Source organism: Amblyomma mixtum, chromosome 9, assembly GCF_055824585.1.
Source record: "Amblyomma mixtum isolate Tamu chromosome 9, ASM5582458v1, whole genome shotgun sequence".
In the NCBI taxonomy this organism is placed as follows: Eukaryota; Metazoa; Arthropoda; class Arachnida; order Ixodida; family Ixodidae; genus Amblyomma; species Amblyomma mixtum.
In genome coordinates, this window is record NC_143020.1 from 32949514 (window position 1) to 32969999 (window position 20486).

Here is a 20486-nt window from a genome sequence, read left to right on the forward strand (position 1 = left end):
CGATAGTAGTATTAGTTGATGAAGACGACGATGTGCAGTGCACAACGCGAGAGTGTGTTGCAGTTTAACACGAGGAGCAATCGGCGGCGGCGATAGCATAGCATTTATTCTACATAGTTAGGTACCGAAAGGATGTGTGTGTGTGTGCGTGTGTGTGTGTGCGCGTGTGCGTGTGTGTGTGTGTGCGTGCGTGCGTGCGTGTGTGTGTGCGTGCGTGTGTGTGTGCGTGCGTCCGTGCGTGTGTGTGTGCGTGCGTGTGTGTGTGTGTGTGTGTGTGTGTGTGTGCGTGCGTCCGTGCGTGTGTGTGCGTGCGTGCGTGTGTGTGTGCGTGTGTGTGTGCGCGCGTGTGTGTGTGTGCGTATGTGTGTGTGCGCGTGTGCGTGTGTGTGTGTGTGCGTGCGTGTGTGTGTGTGCGTGTGTGCGTGTGCGTGCGTGCGTGTGTGCGTGCGTCCGTGCGTGTGTGTATGTGCGTGTGTGTGTGTGTGCGTGCGTGTGTGTGTGCGTGTGTGTGTGTGCGTGCGTGCGTGTGCGTGCGTGTGTGTGTGTGTGCGTGTGCGTGCGTCCGTGCGTGCGTGTGTGTGTGTGCGTGCGTCCGTGCGTGCGTGTGTGTGTGTGTGTGTGTGTGTACACAAAAATGTTTACAGAGCACCAAGGTAGGCGCTACGTAGCACAAACTTAATAGAAAACATAGCAGAACTAAAAGGCTGGCAAGGATATAGGACAGGAAACCAATCGCTCTCGCGCACTGGCCAGCGAAGCTGATTTGTTCCCGCCACCGCGGTTTCGAATCCGAGTAGCAGCAATATTTGTATTATTTATTTATGGTTTGGGCAAGGCTACCCTCACAGTCAAGCTTGACACAAATTTCGGGGAGCCAGTTAGACCTCGTGATGTAGTGCTTTCGAACTAAAACTCAATTCTGTACAGCCAGTCAAACCAGTTCACAGAAAATTCTGGAAGCCTGTGGACGTGTGCATGGTGCGTCGGCTAAGAACGAATACCAGTATAACGAGTAGCCAGGCAACGTGCCCTAAAGGTTATTTTTTTTCTACGAAATTTTCGACCTGGCTTCGCATTTGAAGTTGCATTCCAAGCTGATGCGGGCAACATTAAGTCTCTCAGTATGAGATATGGAGCTCAGGTTTTTGAGGAGTTTCAGCGAGTCCCAAGAAGGTGTCATCAAATTCCAACCGCATTGGCTCAAAAGAAGAAATTATTGAGCCATGAGTGGTAAATTTTTTTCTGCACACTGCACCATGCCCACGATGTATAAAACCGGCCCACTTTGATAATTCATGCTTTGTTCTTTCATTCTTGTTTTTCCTATATTTGTATTATGTATGAAGTGAACCCTTGAGTAATTTTGTTATTTGCTCCCCTCCCCTATGTAATGCCGAGCCGGGCCCTTAGGGTGCTTAAATATATAAATAAATAAATTGTTTGTATCGTTACGAGGAACTCGAGCTTTTTGGCATAGAGAACGTGCGCTGCACAGGTGGCACTGAGGTTAGCAGACTGTACACCTGAAACTTTAAACGATGAGAGCTGCGTTCACAGAAATTTCACAGCATTCACAGCAAAAAGCAATTTGCACTGCGCAAACAGTGCTCATGAACGGTTAGACATCTTGCCCTTAGTCTGTCGACATGGCTCAATAATACTAAAGCGCATGAAAGTATGGTTTGCATTTGACATTGCAGAAGCAGGTTGCTAGCATAAAAAAAGAAGCTGTGTAAATGAAAAATGAGCTTTTTAATTATTACCACTAACTTGTTCATTCTAACTAAGGTACATGATCACTGATTTTACTCGCTGATTCAGCATTCGACACAAATGCACTGCCTACACCAGTCAAGCATAGGCGCCGTCATCTCTGTGAACACCATCTCGCTCTTAGTACTTTCAAGGCGAAAAAAAAGTTTGCCATTAAAGACATAATTTCGCTGCAGAAATTCGGGAAAGCATCTGAACACTCAACACCGTCATAAAATAGCACCATGTTATACCTAAATTTTGGTGTCGCTTTTCCGATAGTGTATTTGCAATAACGCTCATTACATATTGAATAAATTACTCCTGTTAATGTACGATATTGTCACGTTGTAGTGACGGCAGTCCAGCGGTCAGGAAGACAGCAACAAATACTTGCAAACGCAGCTCTTTATTTGGGCTTACTTGCGCCCTCAAAAGAACTGAATCACTCTGCGGCGGCGTAAGCAACAGGCGTGCTCGGCGGTCGTCGAACCATAGAGGTCGAACTACGAATGTCCGCCGCTCGCGGCATCGCTCACTTTAAAGCCGGCAAGGAAACTTCCAGATAACAGGTCAAGATCATCTACAGTAATCTGGAAAAACCTAGATGCAGCCTTTCATGGCTGCGATCAATCGAGATTAGTCTGGTCGCTTCTCGCGTCACGAACAAAAGTGATAACAGCCCTTTCCTGCAGCCTTGAGCGTGAACGAACAAACTAATGATACGTGGCATTACCCCCCTTCCAAAGAAGCATCGTCTCGATGCTTTAAAATGCAAATAAACACGGAGAATGCAAAATTCGAGTCCTTTAGCGTTCATAACATGGCTTCAGGCGTACGACATGTACGACTTCCGGGCGGGAGCGGCGTCGCTGAGATGCTGTCGTGCCGTCGGGGATGACTTCATAGTCGAGGTCACCGATGCGACGGAGAACCCTGTACGGGCCAAAGTAGCGTCGCAGCAACTTTTCACTCAATCCACGGCGGCGAACTGGCGTCCATATCCAAACACGATCACCTGTCTTGTAATGCGTGTCTCGTCGGCGCAAATTGTAGCGTCGGGCGTCGGTGTGCTGCTGGTCTTGAATGCGAAGCCGCGGAAGTCTTCGGGCTTCTTCGGCGCGATGAAGGTAGGCGGCGACGTCGAGGTTGTCTTCGTCAGAAACGTGCGGGAGCATTGCGTCGAGTGTTGTCGTGGACTTCCTGCCGTATACCAGCTGGAATGGTGTAAACCTGGTTGTCTCCTGGACGGTAGTATTATAAGTAGGGCCCGGAAATTTAGGCATTTGCCTAAACATGCCTATGAATGCCTAAACGGGGGATTTTTGCACTTGCCTGCCTTTTTGTCATTTTTTAGGAAATACTACATATTTAACCGCACTTTTTGCCTATAAATGCCTAAATGCGGCACTTCGGTCCTCGGTGCCGTTTTTCACTTTTGAGACATCTGTCTATGTATGGTGAGAGACGCGCGCCGATGCACGCACAAAAGGCGCGGGTCTCACCGAACATTTTTCTCGAATTGTAACGAGAACGTAGTGTAACGAAGTGTTCATCTCAAAGTGTAGCAAGAGGCGTGTTTAGAAAGAGACCTGAAATACATTAGTGGAAACTTCTCAACATTGACGGAAAGGATGAAGAAGTTGGAAAAGGCTGGACTCTCAATAGATGAATCGTTTAAGGTAGTGGCAGAAGTACCAGCAGCACTTCGGGGCCTGGAAGGAAAGGGCTCTGCTGCTGCTACGAAGATGCAGCAATTGATAGAAAAAATAAATGCCTAGAAACAATTTCCCAAATTAGAGACTTTCTACGCAGAGACGATACGGCCACATCACCTGAAGGTCTAAGCCTTTATCAACACTCATGTTTTAGGTTCGCGCCACTAAGTTCATGTAATGTCAAAATGATCTTTTAAAGTACAGAGTTATGCTTAGCGAAAACCGAAGCAGCTTCAAGTTCGAAAACCTGAGAATGCGCTTTATTGCTCGAGTTGAGGGCTGCGCATGCTCCGTGCTTGACTTACAAATCTTGTACTTATGAATAAAGAGTATTATTCAAAGCGCCCATGTTGTGCTTTAGAAAGCCTATTTCAATATTTTTTAGAGCCTAGATGCCTGGCTATTTCAGGGGTCTTTAGGGCCTAAATTTCCGGGCCCTAATTATAAGCGAAGATCACGTAGGGCAGAATGGAGTCCCACGTCTTGTGTTCGGCGTCGATGTACATGGAGAGCATGTCTGCGATGGTCTTGTTCAGACGCTCTGTGAGTCCGTTGGTTTGTGGATGATAGGCAGTGGTCCTCCGATGGCTTGTCTGGCTGTAGTTTAAAATGGCTTGCGTCAGCTCCGCTGTAAATGCCGTCCCTCTGTCTGTGATGAGCACTTCGGGGGCGCCGTGTCGCAGGAGAATTTGTTCGACAAAAAATTTTGCGACTTCTGTTGCGGTACCATTAGGCAACGCTTTTGCTTCGGCGTATCGGGTCATGTAGTCGGTGGCCACGATGATCCACTTGTTACCTGATGATGAAGTCGGAAAGGGGCCGAGGAGGTACATTCATATTTGCTGAAAGGGCTTAGTTGGAGGTGTTATGGGGTTCAGGAGTCCGGCTGGTCTAATCGGAGCCGTTTTGCGTCGCTGACACTCACGGCACGTTTTCACATAATGGGAAACGTCGGCAGCTAGCCGCGGCCTATAGTACTTCTCCTGGATGCGGTGCAACGTGCGAGCAATCCCGAGATGCCCCGCAGTCGGCTCATCATGACATGCCTGCATAATTTCTTGCCTAAGATTCTTGGGCACGACAAGAAGATGTGCTGTCCTGTTGGGCGTGAAGTTCTTCAGGAGGACATTATTGTGAAGGACGAAGGACGACAGTTGGCGCTTGAACCCTCGGGGAGGCGATGCGGTCTTGCCTTTCAAATAATCAACTAGGCTTTGCAACTCAGGATCCGAGCGCTGCTGCTGCGCGAAACTGCTGGCGCTTACCGGTCCTAGGAAAGCGTCGTCGTCTTCCTCTTCCGGTGCTTCGTCTACGGGGGCTCGAGATAGGCAGTCTGCATCGGAATGTTTGCGGCCAGATTTGTAGACTATAGTTATGTCGAATCCTTGAAGACGCAGGCTCCAACGAGCAAGGTGGCCGGAGGGATCTTTCAAATTGGCCAGCCAGCACAGAGCATGGTGATCGCTCACAACCTTGAATGGTCGTCCGTATAGATAGGGGCGAAATTTGGACGTGGCCCAAATAATGGCGAGACATTCTTTTTCTGTCGTCGAATAGTTGGCTTCGGCTCTCGACAGTGAACGGCTAGCGTACGCGATAACTTTCTCCTGTCTGCCATTTTTCTGAACGAGGACCGCTCCTAAGCCCACACTGCTTGCATCGGTATGAACTTCGGTTTCGGCGTTTTCATCAAAGTGCCCGAGCACAGGAGGGGACTGTAAGGGGCGCTTCAGCTCGTTGAAAGCTTCCTCTTGCGGCCTTTCCCATTTAAAAGGCACGTCAGCCTTGGTAAGTTGGGTCAAAGTTTCAGCGATCCGCGAAAGGTTCTTGACGAATCGCCGGTAATAAGCGCACAATCCAAGGAATCTGCGTATAGCTTGCTTGTCATTAGGCTGTGGAAACTCTGCGATCGCAGCCGTCTTCTGGGGGTCTGGGCGAACTCCATCCTTGCTTACGACGTGACCAAGGAACAGCAGCTCCTCGTAGGCGAAGTGGCACTTCTCTGGTTTCAGTGTCAGGCCTGAAGACTTGATCGTTTCCAGCACTATCCGAAGCCTTCTGAGTTGATCTTCAAAGATTGAGGAGAAGACAACAACGTCATCTAAGTAGACGAGGCAAATCTGCCACTTCAAGCCTGCGAGCACCGTATCCATTACTCGCTGGAACGTCGCTGGGGCAGAGCAGAGGCCGAATGCATCACCTTGAACTCGAAGAGTCCGTCTGGCGTGATGAACGCAGTCTTCTCGCGATCTCATTCGTCGACTTCAATTTGCCAGTAGCCGCTCTTCAGGTCCATCGATGAGAAGTGCTTAGCGTTGCATAGCCGATCCAGTGGGTCGTCGATGCGGAGGAGGGGGTAGACATCCTTCTTCGTAATGCTGTTCAGGCGGCGGTAATCGACGCAGAAGCGAAGGGTGCCGTCTTTCTTTTTCACTAGGACAACTGGTGCTGCCCAGGGGCTCCTTGACGGCTGGATGACGTCGTCACGTAGCATTTCCTCTACTTTCTCGCGGATAGCTTTGCGTTCTATCGGCGATACGCGGTAGGGGCTCTGCCGCAGTGGTCGGGCGTGCTCGTCTGTGACAATGCGGTGCTTGGCAAGCCGGGTTCGTCGCAAATTCAATGCTGATGAGAAGCAATCGCTGTACCTTTGAAAAAGACTGCGTATTTGGTCTTGTCTGCTCCGGGGTAATGCTGGGTTGATGTCGAACGTGGGTTGATGGCCTTGGTCTGATGGTTCTGCGGGTTGGTCGGGTAGGGCAAATACGTCTCTGATGTCTGCCAGCTCGTCGAGGAAAGCGATAGTCGTACCTTTGTTTAGATGCCGGTATTCTTCGGTGAAGTTGGTTAGCAACACCTGGGCTTGGCCATTTCGGATTTGGGCGACTCCCCTTGCGACGCCCAGTCCTCGATCAAAGAGTAACTGGGTGTTCCCTTCGACGACGCCTTCGGCAGTGTCAATGTCTCCAGTGCCTATGGAGGCGACGACACTTTATCGGGGCGGCACGCTCAATGCTTCGTCGAGGACGTTTAAGGCAATGTGATGAGTCGCTGTTGTCGCGGCATATATGGCTTTGTCCGTGGAAAGCTTGACCGACTTGGATCGAAGGTCGATGATCACCCGATCTTCATTCAGGAAGTCGATTCCCAAAATCACGTCTCTCGAGCATTTCTGTAGTACTAGGAAGGTTGTAGCATAGGTTCGCCCATTTACTGTAACTCTCGCGGTGCAGCGTCCTGACGGCGTAATAAGGTTACTACCTGCGGTGCGGATCAGCGGGACATCCCAAGTTGTCACTTTCCTGAGTCGGACAGCGAGTGGCCCGCTCATGACTGAGTAGTCAGCTCCCGTGTCGACCAAGGCAGTAACCGCGTGACCGTCGACCGTAACTTCAAGGTCACTTGTTCGCGTTCTCGTATTGTACGTTGTCTTCGGTGTCCGATCTCGGCTTCGTCGGGCAGTGAGACTGCGGTGGGCGTATTCCGACGTTATTTCTCTGAGCGGTGGTATAAGGTTCAAGTCTGGCCGCGTCGTCGTCGTCGTCGTCGTCGTCGGTGTTGTCGTCGTAGTTGAGGCATGGTCTTGAGTACTCGTCGATGGAGGATCTTTGTCATTGCGCTTAGAAGCAACCTCACCTCCAGAGGCTGCTTTATTCAGTTTAACCTTCGGGGGCTGGGGGAGCGTCCACGCACGGCGTAACTTCGGTTATGAGACACAAAGCGTGGTGACGATGGCGACGGGGAACGTGATAGGCGGCTCGGCGATGAGCATTCTTCCCGACGCAAAAACTCTTCGATTTCGGCTGGTCGCTGGCGGGGTCGGGGTCGTGGGGTGTCGTAAGAGAACGCTCGGATGCCCAGTCTTCTGTATGGGCAGTGCCGGAGGACGTGACCGGCCTCGCCACAGTGGAAGCATAGTGGGCGGCGCTGGTCTGGAGTTCTCCACTCGTCGCATTTCCTCGGCTGTGTGCGATGCTCGTAGGACGGGCGGGTTGGGGCGAGAGGGCGGCGGTCCAACGCAGCTGGCTGAGGGCGTAGGGGCTTGGGTCCCGTCGTCGAGGTGCAGGACGGCGCACAGCTGCGGCGTAAGTTATGGCTGTGGGCTGCAGAGGCTGCGTGGTTGTCGGCGTCACTCCCAAGGACTGTTGAACCTCATCCCGGATGACGTCTGTGAGCGATGAAAGCTGCGGACGCGTTCCGGTTGGCAGCAATCGTCGGAGCTCTTCTCGCACAATTTCACGTATAACCTCCCGCAGGTTATCGATATTAGCGGTGTCCATGCAGCTTGTTGACAAAAAGCGCTGCTGGCGGTCGTACTGGCGGCCTCTGGCATCAAGAGTTTTTTCCATGGTGGATGCCTCTTAGACGAAATCCGCAACGGTTTTGGGTGGGTTCCGTACGAGGCCCGCAAATATTTGCTCTTTGACTCCTCGCATAAGAAGCTTTACTTTTTCTTCTTCTTTCATATCTGCGTCGGCACGCCGGAAGAGACGCTTCATCTCCTCAGTGTACATCGCAACGGTCTCGTTTGGATGTTGTATGCAAGACTGTAGCAGCTGCTGGGCTCTCTCCTTTCGCACGACGTTCGTGAAGATCTTCAGAAGCTGCTCCTTGAAGGTTTCCCAGTGCGTGAGGCTAGCTTCCTCATTCTCAAACCAGATTCTTGCAGGTCCCTCCAAGGCGAAGAAGACGTACCTAAGTTTCGTAGCATCATCCCAGTTGTTGAAGATAGCCACACGGTCGAACTGTTCCAGCCATTCTTCGGGGTCGGCGCCAGGCGAAGCGTCGAATGTTGGTGGTACCCGGGGCTGGTGAAGAATGATTGGAGTCGTCGTCTGGGGCAAGCTCATGGTGGACGTTGCTACTGGCTTTCGCTTCCGGGTAGGGTCCGGCAGAATCCCGAACTCAGGTGCGTCTCCTAGCAGACGTCGGCTTGTGCGGTGGACTGGACTCAGGTCCTGCGGTAAGTGACTCAAAGGGCTGCGTCACGACTTGTAGGGGGGTGTCCGGAACATGAAAGGCTACCCAGCACCTCCACCAGATGTCACGTTGTAGTGACGGCAGTCCAGCGGTCAGGAAGACAGCAACAAATACTTGCAAACGCAGCTCTTTATTTGGGCTGACTTCCGCCCTCAAAAGAACTGAATCACTCGGCGGCGGCGTAAGCAACAGGCGTGCTCGGCGGTCGTCGAACTACGAATGTCCGCCGCTCGCGGCATCGCTGGCATTGCTCAATTTAAAGCCGGTAAGGAAACTTCCAGATAACAGGTCAAGATCATCTACAGTAATCTGGAAAAACCTAGATGCAGCCTTTCATGGCTGCGATCAATCGAGATTAGTCTAGTCGCTTCTCGCGTCACGAAAAAAAGTGATAACTACCCTTTCCTGCAGCCTTGAGCGTGAACGAACAAACACTACAATGACACGTGGCAATATTAATGACGTTTAGGATGGTTAGGTTGTCTGCTAAACGTTGACAGAACAAAGAGAAGGCGATTTCATTTCGAATCTCCTCTCGTGTTATAAAGGAGTAACTACTCACTGACATCCACCTGAGCGCAGCCAAACGGCTACAAAGGAAACCTATACAGCTTTCTCATATCCTGCATATTGTGTATTTACGATGTTTGCATTGGGAGCCAACGACGCTGTTGCAGGTGACGCATTTCTCACGGCGCCGTTGGATCAGCAATACGGGATACCCTGTGCTAGGCAGGTTTATTTATTAATTTATTCAGTTATTGATATCTACAATGGCGCTGCTGGGTTAATACATGAGGGGTGGCTCCTTACAGAATGTCGATGATTTTTCAATAAACGCTTTGAAGCGAGTTGCATAGTGAGGTGAACTGCGTCGGCAGGAAGGCGATTCCGGTCCTTGGCTGTCAGGGGAATGAAAGCGTTAAGATGCGCAGTAATCTTGAGAAAAAACAGCGCAGGAACAGGGACGCAAGAAAAGAAAACGACGGGACAGGCGCTGTTTTTTTCTCAAGATGTACCAACTAGCTCAACTCGCCGTTTAACTGAATGCGCAGTAATGCATGCGGATGGTGGGGACTTTGTCGTGATTAATGCAATCGGAAACGCGGTGAGCCAGTTGCTGCTTCCGAATTTGGGCGTCCAATGTTAAAAGGCATCTATCTGCTTGGAAGTAAACACTGCAATGATGTTGAGCTGCACGCGTATGAGGAACGAGTTTATAAGCAAAAGTCATGTACGAGATAGGAGTTCATGCCACTCATTTTTATGCTTATTTCGTTTCGTTCCGTTAACAAGCGATATTTACCGAATAAAGCTTGAAACTGGTTTGTTGAGAACTTTTTCGTTTACCACATAGCCTTAGTGATGATGGAGGTAAAGCTTTATCACGGGTCGCCTGTGATTTAAATATTGGGCTGAAAGCGGAAAAAAACGCAAGCAATCACACCAAATAGTGCTTGAAACATTCTTTCCTTTTAGCCTTCAGTAATCCCGGCAAAGATCAGACAATAATGTAAAAATGCTATAAAAAACTGCAGGGACATGTCAGAATTTACAAAGTGGTGCAGGTAAAAAGTGCGCAAGGAATATTGTTTTCTTTTTCTAAATAAGGGATTCATCAGTCAATGCATGAACCATTATACTGTCTTTCATGTGTTTCAAACATAGCTGCAGATTTCTTTTCAAATCGCAGTGAATAAAATCGTAATTTTTTAAGAACCAGCAAAAAAAAATGTCTTTCGGTGATTCTTTAGTCGACACTGAGTTGTTAGCATAATAATTTTTGCACAGCCGTTCCGCGAACATTTGTCTAGAAACGAGAACTTACCCCCTTTACGGTAAGGCCCGCTAGAAGAAAGACCAAAAGCAAAAGTGTCGTCGAAAGCGCCTGGAACCCGGAGTTCCCTCTGCAGACGGGTCTCATATCGTTGCAAACGTACAGACTCTACGGATATAGAAACACAATCACTCCACCCTACGATTTGTCCCTAGATCATACCAGGCTGCGCTTCGTCGATTAGGTCTCACAAATTTTTCCACATATTTGCTGGCCTGGACAGCTTTTGTCTAGCTCCTCGCCAGACGTGCACAATAAAAGCTTGGAAGCGGCGTATAAGTTCGGCATGCCTGCGGCTAACAGAAATCGGAATACGACGTGGACGCGCATGCGTGCTTTATATGTTGGGTTTGTATGGAAAAATGTTCATTTGTAAGTCACGTCTACAGCTGCGATCAAACTAATAAAGCTCCTAAAAACTCTGTTCTTGGGCAATGGACAATTAAAGCACGGGACGTGGCTAACATAAATTGCAGGGAATCAGCAAGCAAGCCGAGCGTTTAATTTTACGCGCGTGGTATAAAGGACATATGTGCTGGTTATTTATCAGAGGTTACAAAATATTTTTTGTTGTTTTCTTGATATCACATACGTGTGTGTACAGTTCTTTTACAACGTTCAATGCACTCCGCCACGCAGTTCTTTCCGATGTTTCTTCAAGCAGGACATCTCGTGTTGTTTCTCCTCTTTTACACGCCTCCGTGTTAAATTCAACTCGACTTTGCGACTACATGGTCTCCTGCGTTGGTCTGGCAGAGACAGCGTGAAAATTAATAGACTGTTTTGGCTAGAGCAAATCGGCGTGGCTGGCAGTGAGCCCCTTTGAAATATTTCTAGCATCGCATGCAGAAGTGCGCAATAAAATGTCGCCAAAAATCCAATAACTGCATTAAAAATTCTGGTATCGCATTTTCTCCCAAAGTAACCCTAGGGAGCAGCAGGCTCCAAGGGCCCATGTTCTGCAAGACATTAGCAAAAGGCTAAAGTGAGACGATCGGTGCCTGCATTTCCAGAAGACGATGTCCCCAGGTTCTGTCACGTTTGATCTCGCGTACGTCGAGCTATTAATGCAGAATGGTCGAGATTCGATCAAGATGAGTCATGGCTGTCTACCTTTTGCGTCAGCAGCTGGAAGAGTTGCAGCGGAAAAGCAAAATTATCGATAGAAAGGGAATACAAATATCACAAACATTTGAGGCACATTCTTGCAGTGTATGTTACTGCACGCCACTACGAACCAGAGGATACCGGGGTTCATCGCTTCAAACTTTTCCTTCTCCACCTGCTTGTCACTCACAGTCTGTTCTGATAACCATGTCGGGGCGAAGTGGAACAGGGTCTCTGTGGGCGCCGCATGGCCGTGGAGACACAGTCAGTGGGAGACAGGTGGTGGAAGACCCCCGAAATGTTGGTTGAGAGCGCGAAGGGCCGGTGTTCCTCATCAGGACGAGTGAATCGTCGCTCCGTACCTGCTGTTATCGAGCCAGCGCCGCGATGACGACCACCTCCTCCAAAGCCGGCACTTCGATTCCGCATGTGGTGGCTGTCAACGGGACATTTATTTTTGCTCTTTATTTATACTGTTGTAAACTTCACCCCATGGATATGTGCTTTGTCTAATCGTCTACAAAGCACATATCCATGGGGTGAAGTTTACAACAGTATAAATAAAGAGCAAAAATAAATGTCCCGTTGACAGCCACCACATGCGGATATGTGCTTTGTCTAATCGTCTACATGCCGCCGCGGTGGCTCAGTGGTTATGGTGCTCGGCTGCTGACCCAAAAGATGCGGGTTTGATCCCGGCCGCGGCGGCTAGAATTTCTTTGGGGGAGAAATTCTAGAGGCCCGTGTACTGCGCGATGTCAGTGCACGTTAAAGAACCCCAGGTGGGAGAAATTTCCGGAGCCCTCCACTACGGCGTCTCTCATAGCCTGAGTCGCTTTGGGACCTTAAACCCCATAAACCAAACTAATCGTCTACATGGTAAAGAGATAGACTTAAGGCTCGTCGTCATCGTCGGCGGCGTCGGCATTGTGAGCAAAAAATCCCCGGAGAAGCATCCTGCTGCGCCACTGCCGCGATCAGACGCGGGAGGCTATTGCAGGCAGGTTCGTGTAACAAAAACCAGACAGGATGAACAAAACACAGAAGCGTAATTTTAATTAAATAAAAGAATTAAAGACAAATACAGACGAAAGGGAAAACAATAAAAGAATTGAACCCCAACTATCGAACAGCACTAAAAAATAATAGCAAAGCGTTCACAAAATCAGTAACCGTTCCCGGCGAGACGGAGCTGTTGCTGCGGCCGGGAAAGACGAGGCCTTTAATAAAAATTTAGAGCCCAGACGGAGGAGTTACTGCTAAGCCGTAGTGGTCCTCATGTAGGTTCTGCGGGAGCCGGAGGTGTGGGTGACAAGCATTCTTCAGAGCCGGGCCTTCAGGCTCAGCTCGTCCAACGGGCTCACTGAGTCGCCGAGGCGCATAACCTCTTGGCTATCCGGCGAGGTTGACCTGCAGCGTTAAGAGCGGTTCCGCCCCTCCCACTCAATAAAGTTTGTCTGTCTGTCCCATGTAAAAAAGATTTGGAACGCTGCCGATAAAGACCTAGTCACATAGTCACACAGTCACACAGCACGGTCGAATGTAGAGTCGGAGGATGGCAAGCGCCTCGGCACAGCGACGTAGGACCCTGGCGGCAGGCGGAGGGGAACTCGAAAGCAGGGCACTACTGGACGGCCGCAAAGACGCGGGAGGTCGCGCACCAACGGTCACAGGAGGTCGGCGGGAAGTGGTGGCGTTGAACGGCCCAGGTACACCATCAGGGGTGGAGGCACAGGACGCAGGAGGTCTTGCGTAGGCGATTCAAGGGAGATCTACGGCTTCTCGGACACGCCGTCCGACAGCTGCCACCTCCACGCTTGATGACACGACCTCTGCTGGCCTGCTTACCTCCACAGATCGTATTGCCAGCACGCCAGCTCTCCTCTCCTCGTGCCATTCCGCACTTCCTTGTCTTCTCTTGCCGGCGACGCGACTCGGCCAGCAGGCGGGATGCTCGGACGTCGACGCCCCACGCACTTCATATTAAATCCGAAATCCCTGGCATCAAACACACATTGCCTGCGGATGGTTTCACTGTCTGGTGCAACTCGAGGAGTGACGGCGAGATTGAGGAGCGTCTTCAAGCAGCAGCGGACACAGTGGACCGGTACGCGAGGAAGAGAGGCCTCCAGTGTGCACCGGAAAAAATCCGAACAACTCATCCTGACGAACCCGAGGACACCCCTAGTGCAGAATATCACGGTGTATATAGAGGACCACCCAGTACAGAAACCCACGGAGATCAAGATCCTAGGGCAGTATATCCCGCAGGGGCGACAGAACACAGGCACTATAAAGAAGCTTACAATATCCACCGAGCATATCCTCCGGATGATACATCGTATCCGAAATCAGCACCATGGCATCAAGGAAAGGGACACCACCCGCTTAGTGCAAGCTTTCGTGACCTCTCAGATAATGTACAGGACAGCATTCCTTAACCTCTCCAGGTCAGAAATTGAAAAGTTGGAGACACTGCTCAGGAAAGCCTACAAGGCGGCACTGGGGCTACCAAACTCCACGCCAAAGACAACGCTCATGGCTCGAGGAGTACATAATACCCTCAAAGTGATGTGGGAAGCACAATGGCTCTCACAACTCAATCGGCTCGCACTCACAATACCCGGCAGAGAACTGCTTGAGAAGATCCATGTTAATCTGTCCTATACAATAGACGAAAGGGAACAGGTTCCACGCGATGTGAGGAGACGCATCAACGTGTACCCACCCAATTCCGTGGAATATGCATCCCACATATAAAATGGAAAGGAGAAAAGCAAGAGGAGAAGCCCTGCAGAAAGAATGGGATGAGCAACCTAACACCCTTTACGAGGACGCAGCAGGACCGAAGAATGGAGTGATGACAATTGTGGTCTCAACGCCTTCAGGATTGATGGTGAACTGCGCCTCGATGAAAACATTCAACCCCACTCACGCAGAGGAGGCAGCTATTGCATTAGCTGTAGCATCTAACCCCAATGTTGTTGGGCTCACTCATTCTCAGAACGCCTGTCGCAACTTCAATAAGGGATTAATTCACAGGTCAGGGTTGTCATTGCTGATTAAGCATCTACCCAGCCAAGCCTCAGTCAGCTGGTTTCCCGGTCACCTGGAACTACCAGGAAGAAACGAAGCCGCTCACAGGCATGCCCGAGCTCTTCTATACCGGACGTCTCCCCCTGATGAACATGAAGGGTGCTGCGACCTAAAAGCTTTAGCAGTGTATGCTGATAACCTCGCGCCATACAGAACAGCCAGGGAGGAGTACCCAACACCACATAAATCCCTCAATAATTTAGAAGAGAACACCCTTGGGAGACTACAAACCATCACATGCCCAACGCCAGCTAAGTTACACAAGTGGTACCCTACATTATACCCTCCGCAGGGCCCACACTGCGGAGAGTTTACCCCATTCCCATAGTTGACCCCAATCCATACCCCTCAGAGGAGCAGTGGGAGGCTATTCTACTCAGCGATGGAACTGACCGTCAGCACTGGCTGGTGGGGAGGGCCAGCGCAGCAGCAATAACCAGTGGACTACCGGACTAGGCGGCCCACCCACATGTTTTTAGAATATTCCACAAATAAAGATGTGTTCAATCAATCAATCAATCAACCAATCAATCATATTACAGCCACCTAAGTCACGTGACCTTGCGACGTCATCACAACCTGCCCACTGAATTGTGAGCAAAGTGACCAACGTGGCAGGTGAAAGTGAAATTAATGATCGGTCGCGAGAGGTAGCTAAGAAAGAGCAATATGTTCTCACATGACTCACCGGCGGCAACGCTTGCCATCGCTGGACAGTGGTGCATCGCTTAACCGCTGCCCCACTTCACCAGAGGTAGCATACAACAACTGAGCTTAACTAGTAAGACGTCTCCCAGGGATCTATGAATGCAAAGTCGAGGATGACCAATTCCTCATATATGGGTATTAACCCATTAACTATATCCCGCCATACACTAATGATGGATCTGAAGTGTAGCCTCCAATTTTTATGCGCCCTCTTGTACTTCTCCTTTTACTTTCAATTTTAACTATGTGTGTTTATTTTGCTTCGCTATGTACATTACCTGGTTTTTTTTTTGTTTAGTCGCTGTAAAGAGTGAAGTGTATTTTGCTCACCTTCCCCGAGTTTACTTGGCCGTAGCACAAGCATCAGCACACGTGCTCCCATCACTGGCTAACCAGCATTCAGAAATTCAGCGTTGTCTTTTAGAACAACAGGGAAACGCGCATTTGCTTACGGCACCTGTTAGCCGATCAGTTTGTAACAACAAAGCACCTTGAGAAACCAGTTTTACTCTACGTGGCATCTTGCGTCATTTTCACCGAGACATTCCTGCAGTGTGCAGTGCAGTATCGGACGCAAGTGAAACATAGCCAGCGCAAGTAAAAGCACAGGACAGTAATCTTTTGGAATTCAGGCACTACAAAAGCGTTCTAAGTTAGTCGCCGAGATCGAGCATCATATTTTAAAGGTGTTTATGATTCCTGCGTCTGAAGCCACTTCTTTTTCTGCGCTAATCATTTATACGACGTTGCGAACTGTCGTCTTGCAACGCCACACAAATGTTGCGGGCAGTAAAAATGATGTCCAGCATCTGATTTCTCCAGTGTGCACAGGCCATCATCACCCCCTAGGGTCCGAATTCTGAAAAGTCTGAATTCTTTGTCACTGGAACCAAGGGTGCAATCGCCAATAATTGGTCAAATACTGAGTGCACGCGTGCCTATAGACGACGGAAAGCAGGCTGGAAGAAACTTCTCATAAATCAAAGCCCAAAAAATTGGTTGGATTAATCCTTGGAGTAGCAAAGACTGCCGCTCGCGCAGACTGAAGGTCTCTTTCACGCGTTTGCGATGCCGGGTTCCTGTGCTAAATTTCTACCTTCACAGATCTGGTTTGGCGGTTTCTCCGCTGTGCCCATTTTGTGCCGAACCTGAGACAGTGGGTCTCTACCTGCGGTGATGCCGCCGCTTCTCTTCTTTGAGCAGGCGAAATAAAAGATTGGTAAATTGGTTTATCTAGAAAGGAAATGGCGCAGTATCTGTCTCACAAATCTCGGCGAACACCTGAACCGCACCTTAAGGAAGGGAGTTACTGCAGTTTACAGTCCCTCCCATCCTCATATCAACTCCCGCGCTACATATAGCGCGGATACTTCTCCCCCCTTGCCTTGGAGCTTCCACTCGTACCTACTTTCGATATTGTTCACATTTACACCGACTCTCTCGCCGCCCTTAAGCAGCTTAAGGCTGTCCGGCGCACATTCCAAGTTACACAATCCATTCACCAACTTTGCACAAAATACCCCTGTCCTGTGCGTATACATTGGATTCGCGGGCATGCCCAGGATCCGCATAATATTCATATGGATTCAATGACAGACCTTGACACATCCGATATCCCGCCACCTTCCCCTCTTCCCTCAGATCCGTACCTGTCTCATGTTTCCGAGAAACAGTCTTTGCGTCAGCGAACACGCGCTCTAATTCCTCGGTGTTCGTACCCTCTCCCCCGGAGTCTCACTCGGGAGGAGGAGGTATCTGTGCACCGGATTCGGGCAGGAGCGGCTCTGACTCCTTCTGTGCGTGATCGGTGGCGTGACAAACGTTACGAAGTGACAGACAAGTGTCCCCATTGTGGTGCTGCGCCCGACCAGTGTGATTAAAAACACTTGCTGTGGACTTGCCCGGCTACAGCTTCCGTGAGACGACGTTTCCTAAGAAAGGTTGGCCTGCGATGGGACGTTGGAGACGACTATCGCAAGTGGACTCAAGATAATCGCTTTATCGCGAACTTTTGCCGCTTTTTAAGCGAGGCTTGTTTGCACTCCTTTTTATAACTTTCTTTCCTTTTTCATTATGCCTAATGGCAAACAGCTCGAATAAAAAAAAAAAGAAGGGAGGAGGGTAGGAGTGAAAGAAGAGAGAGAGAAAGAGGTGCCGTAGTGGAGGTCTCCGGAATAATTTCGACCACTTGGGGATCTTTAACGTGCACTGACATCGCACAGCACACGGGCGCCTCTTGCGTCTCGCCTCCATCGAAACGTGGCAGCCGCGGGTTCGAACCCGGGTACTCCGGCTCGGTAGGCGAGCGCCTCGCGGCCATCGCGACGGGCGCCTATTAGAAATTCCGTTTCACCAGCTGGGTCTGCTTGTGTCCACTGCGGTTGTTCTTTCCTTTGACGCTTCTTCGCTTGGACGAAGAACAGGAGTGCGCGCTGTGCTGTTCAAAATTTTCTTCTAGAAACACAGCGACTACGAAGATAATTTTATTTTAATTGTTTATATTTTTTTATTTTTCTGATTGTAATTTTTTATTTCATTTTTTTCTCCTTCAGTCAGTGAAAAATTGAACCATTACATGCGTTGCATTCGAATTTGCACATAAAGCCATTGTCCCGTCTTCGATCTCCCATCTAACAGGTCCCCTGTCGTTGCGTCGTCCAATCTGTCGGTCAGATCTCAGTGATTTTTATGGCCTTTGGGAAACCTGTGGGAAATAGCCACAAATTTCCAATGCATGGAGTGGTGGCTGACCCGGTGGCCAGATCAAGGCATTGAGCTTTCCAAGGAGCGACAATCTCCTGTATTCTTCCTGCTCTTTGCGTACGCTTTGCTGGTGAGCATTCTCAGACTCACTAATTTTCATTTCTTGGAGCACTTCTGTAAATGGGCACTCAATTCCCTTAAAATGCCCAAGGACATAAAATAGTGAGAACTGTTTGGGTTCTTTTCTGCCGACGAAAGGACTGGTGTTCTCTAAAGGCAGGAAGGTGATGATAACCACACATCATAACAATAGTGGACAATTTAATAAAATTCACGTGCACTCTCTCACGAGCACATCCCTTAAGAAGGAATAATTTCCTGGGCAGTCCGGGCGAAAACTGCATTAGTAGTGCTGTTAGAAAGACGCCTACCCACGACTGGTTGACACATTTTAAATTTTCATTTATACAAACGATTGGGCAAGCACGCTTACTGCAACAAAAATCCCATGCGCAATACATGAGTGGTGACAAGGCAAAAAAAAGTATTCCATCAACAGACAAGCGGTGCAAAAAAAAGTTCGTCAGAGTGCTTTCGTGTACGTTAGTGCCAAGGTGACAAACGCATGAGTTAATTGTCGGTTTGGTTTATTGGGATTTAACGTCCCAAAGCGACTCAGGCTATGATGGATGCCGTAATGAAGGGCTCCGCAAAGTGTTGCAGTCGGTAGTGGGTTCCATGATTAGTGATAACAAGCAAGAACGTCGTACATCAACGGAGCTCACTGATAGATGCTTTGTCGTTGAGCACAGGCTTAGCCGCCGGCTTTCCCCACGCTTGCGCAACGCTTGTGCAAGAGTGCAAGAGACATGCTCGTGCTCATTAATGAAGCATGCTACAGCCTCACAGTGCTTGCAGTCGCCAAGGCTGCCGTACCGACAACGGCAACTGCCTACCTCTAACCTCCGTGGCCCCGCGACAAGCTGCGAGTGACAAACTAAAATTTGTGGCTTGATGTGAAATTGCGCATCGAAATCGCGAGGAAAATGTGCCATTGTTAGCAAGCAAGAACACCCGATTAACAACAACAACAACCCGATTAACCTCTTTCAAACTTCGTTCTCTCCTTCAGTGTTTTGGGCAACAAGCATGCGCGTGGGCAAGAATAAGCAAAAAGCTTTGTTTACATAAGTGAAGTTAGAAGTCGTGTACATGCCTATTCCGTTGCGAGAAACACTTCGCGGTTATGTCCTCCCGGTCGACCTCTTTCACGTTGTAGACGCGACCATTTTCGAGCACGCGGCGTCCTTTCGCGAGTATCGGTGGCCGGAAATAGAAGTAGCTGTCAAGGTCCTTGTCACGGGTTCGGAGATTACGCGACGTCATCACCGAGTCCTGACAATGAGGGGGTGGCCGTTTGATGCCCGGCGTAGCCGTTAAGCAAACGCAGCGAATGAGACAGAGGCGTGTTACGAGGTAACAACAACAAAACAACGTTTATAGTTTCGATTGAGGAATGTGGCAGCTTACACAGACGCGTAATGTACATTCTACAAAACAATTGCGGAAAACGCACTGAATTAAGTTTTACATTGAATATGTCTACACAGTTCAGAACACAAGTGAGAGTCCAATTAGCTACAGTCGATAAATTTTTGGAAGGGGAACGAACATACAGTTAAACGGGGAGCGCGGCGGCAGTCCATCCACAAACACGCAGTCAGTGCGGCCCCCGAAGGCGACGGTCCTTCTAGAGCAGCTTGTGGTTTCGAGGATGCGGTGCGGCGGCTCCGAGTCCCGGGAGTTCGCGGCGGCAGCGTCTCCACCGACGAGCGGGCTGAAATTCGTTCCCATACGGCCCCCTTTTAAGGTCCACGGGCGCTAGCGGGCGAGGCACTCGCGGCGCGCATAGAGTCGGTGTCGGAAAAGCAAACACACAAAAGCACACAAAGTAGTTCACACACAAAAAGCAGCAGCACGTAGGCGCCTACACTTTGACACTGCATGGCCGCCATCTTGGAGGAGGAAAAATTAACGCACAACTAAAAAGAAGCCCTAGGCTTCGACTCTGGAATCGGTGAGCTTGGAAGAGCAAAAAGTAAAACACAACCAAAAAGGGAGTCACGTACGCACGCAACTTCTTTCCTGCTAATGGTCAGCTCAAGACTTCGGCAGTATCGGGGGTGACCTTGAACCGGGAAAAAGTAAGAGATACACAAAACAAGCAGCAAGTACGCCTCCGCTTGCTCTTGCAGCGTGCAAGTATTCGTGCTCTTCCCGAAAGACATACAGGCTACACGGCCACACTATGTTAAAGAAACGCGGACGGGTCAGTTTCACGCAAACCAAAGTAATTTACAGGCTGCCGCCACTTCTGTGACAGTCTTCGATGGCCTTAAAGTCGAAAAACGTAACGACCGACATGGCTCCCGCCGTACGACTCGAGAGAACCTGGCTGCGTCGGCCGTCTCAAATTACTTGGCGCCGGCGTTGGTGGCGCTGTACGCAGCGCTCCAGTGGCGCCGCCTGGCCATTGCAGGTTGTCTGTGCCCTATTACTACTTTTCGTGCACCTCTCTGTAAACG

General features: G+C 49.7%; 1 protein-coding gene across 1 annotated transcript in view; it reads right to left on the minus strand.

Moving 5' to 3' along the window:
- LOC149328687 (transmembrane protease serine 11D-like) overlaps positions 1-10374 on the minus strand; it is a 50055-nt gene extending 39681 nt beyond the window's left edge. Inside the window, exon 1 of the mRNA XM_089559632.1 lies at positions 10279-10374. Coding sequence (XP_089415758.1) covers positions 10279-10374 — 96 coding nt within the window. The remainder of the gene's footprint in view (positions 1-10278) is intronic.
- Positions 10375-20486: the final 10112 nt, after the last annotated feature.